Source organism: Perognathus longimembris, chromosome 13, assembly GCF_023159225.1.
Source record: "Perognathus longimembris pacificus isolate PPM17 chromosome 13, ASM2315922v1, whole genome shotgun sequence".
Classification (NCBI taxonomy): domain Eukaryota; kingdom Metazoa; phylum Chordata; class Mammalia; order Rodentia; family Heteromyidae; genus Perognathus; species Perognathus longimembris.
In genome coordinates, this window is record NC_063173.1 from 49,865,940 (window position 1) to 49,868,692 (window position 2,753).

Here is a 2,753-nt window from a genome sequence, read left to right on the forward strand (position 1 = left end):
AAAGTCCTACTAAGTTCTTTCCAGTGGGTTGTGATACATAACAGGTGTCTTGGATCTTTTATATTATTTACCAAATAGAGAGTTCTGACAGATGGAAGGTGGGAACAGAGGCAATGTTAGTGAATGGAAGAGTAAAGTGCCAGGGAACCTTGGTAAACAAAAGCATATTGGTTGGCATGCTATAGTCCTCCAACTGTGAATTGAAGCTGTTACATGTAGTGCTGTCTAAATGTTTCCTTGGCAAGTAGGAGACTGCAGATTTTTCAGTACAAGGGAGCCCAGAGATCAGTAGGTTGTGAATTGTGTCATTTTTGTGCCTTCTGCGTGAGTCTCAGAGGCTGTACATCTTGTTAAAGTACCCCAAGTATAGAGGAACTTTCTCCTAAGGAGGTCTGTTTTGTCCTCCTCAAGGGCATTTCTACTATCAGGGTTTATTTTTTTTTCTAATATACTACTGAGCAGCAATGCACGAACCTTTATTTTACATTTCATGAATAACAAAATAGAGGTGATTAAAGATTCCTGATACAGAAATAAAGAAAATATTTAAGGAAATAGAAATACTTACTCCCTTCATGCAATTCAACACAACTCACTGTCTGGAGTCTATAAATTACAGTAAATATTCTGTGAAATGAAATATGTAGCAGGAAAGATAAGTGTTTTAATTTTATTAATGAAGAGGAAAAATTACATTCCAAAACATCCATATATTTTTAAACACAGAAATTATGAGATTTACATATCATCAACTTTCATTATTTGACCCCAGAGCTTCTTTATAGCCCTTTTCATTTCCTCATTCCTGAGGGTGTAGATTAAAGGATTCAACATAGGTGTTAAAAGGGTGAAAATCACAGCGACACATTTGTCGATGGGGAAAGAGACCACAGGCCTAATGTACAGGTATGAGCAAGGTACAAAGAATAAGATCACCACAGTGATGTGAGAGGCACAGGTCGACAAGGCTTTGCAACGTCCCTCAGAACTGTGATTCCTCAGGGAGTACAGGATGTTCACATAGGAAGCAAGCAGCATCAAAAATGAGATTGAACACAGTGAGCCACTGTTGGCAGTGACCAGAGGCCCCAAAGTGTGAGTGTCTGTGCAGGCTAACTCCAGCAGTGGTATTAAATCACACATAAAGTGGTCAGTGACATTGGGGCCACAAAAGGGCAATTGAGCAATAAATAACACCTGTATCCCTCCATGAATGACCCCCAATACTCCAGCTGCCCCTACCATGAAAGAGCACACAGGTTGGCTCATGATGGTGGTGTAGTGCAAGGGCTTGCAGATGGCCACACAGCGATCAAAGGCCATAGCAATGAGCAAGATGATCTCTGCAGCAGCAAACATGTGTTCAGCAAAAAGCTGTGCCATGCAGCCATTGAAGGATATGGTGGTCTTACCAGATGCCAAGTTCACAATCATTTTGGGAGCAATGGAAGTAGGGTAGAGGATATCAATAAATGCCAAATATGATAGGAAAAAGTACATGGGGCTCCTCAGGGCTGGGCTGACAAAGATGGTGACTGAGATGAGTGTGTTCCCAGCTAGTGTGACCAAATAGGTGATTAAACACACAGCAAACAAGAGCTTCTGGAGTTCTGGATCTTGGGTGAGACCCAGCAGGATGAATTCTGTCACATTGTTCATTGTTTGTATTAATGTATAGAGGGTTGTTTGTGTGTGGTTCACCTGGAAATAAATAGTACTTCTCAGTTATGTGAAGTTCAAATGAGTAGAAAAATACTTTGTCAACTCTTTTGTTCTGATCCATGAAATTGATGGATTGACCCATTCACTTACTTCTCCCATTTCCCAAATAATTGTAAAGAACCCGTAAAACATATTAATTTAATGCTGGTTTATTTTACTGGGATACTTATAATAAGTGACAATTTGTACAGCAAATTAAGTTTCTGTTATAAATAATTTAAGTTTAATTTTGGGTCATTTATATGACAGAGGACTTGGGCACTTTCCCTGAGGTTTATTCCTAAACTCTAGTTCTTTCTCACTTTGTATTACTGCACCACTTCCAGTTTTCTGGTGGTGAATTGGTTTCAATCTCACAGACTTTCCTGCTCAGATTGGCTTGCATGGAAGATACTCAGATTTTAATCTCTTTAGTAGCTCAGATTATACGCCTTAGCCACTAGCCCCTGGATCTATTAGAATATTGGCTGTGGCTCACTTCCAAATGTTCCTGCTACTTCTAAATCAGTTCTCCAGAATTGCATAATTTTCTTATTGTGAACTGGCAGAAAATATCTTTAGTATTAGTTATTTTCGTGTGGTAGTTATCTATTCTGCATGCCTATTTATAATTATATGAAAGTTTTTTTATTCAGTTTTTTATGCAAGTCATTTATTCTGATGCCAAGAGTGAAGTCTTACTAAATCTAAAGTACCTGAGCTCTATGACTTATTTTTCCTGTTATTGGTAAACACTGGGCCCTCTCCAAGGGAAAGGGGAAACATACAAAGATGGGACAAAGAGTGAAGTAATTCAGCAATAATACCCACTAGACACTGTGTTGGAAATCAACTGTATAGGTTGTGGAACAGGGGGTTGACAGGGGAAACACTAGGGGCAAATGACAGAGGGAGTGACACTGTTCAAAAAGAAATGTACTCATTGCCCGAATTGTGTAACTGTAACACCTATGTACTATAACCTTGCAATAATGATAATAATTAATAACAATAATAATAATAATAGAGCAAAACACAGGGGCCCAATTAAT

The 2,753-nt window shown here is 38.7% G+C and overlaps 1 protein-coding gene across 1 annotated transcript; it reads right to left on the reverse strand.

Moving 5' to 3' along the window:
* Positions 1–738: 738 nt before the first annotated feature.
* On the reverse strand, positions 739–1,665 carry LOC125361904 (olfactory receptor 4C45-like). The gene has a single exon (XM_048360519.1). The coding sequence runs from the start codon at positions 1,657–1,659 to the stop codon at positions 739–741; it is 921 nt and encodes a 306-aa protein (XP_048216476.1). The 5' UTR covers positions 1,660–1,665.
* Positions 1,666–2,753: the final 1,088 nt, after the last annotated feature.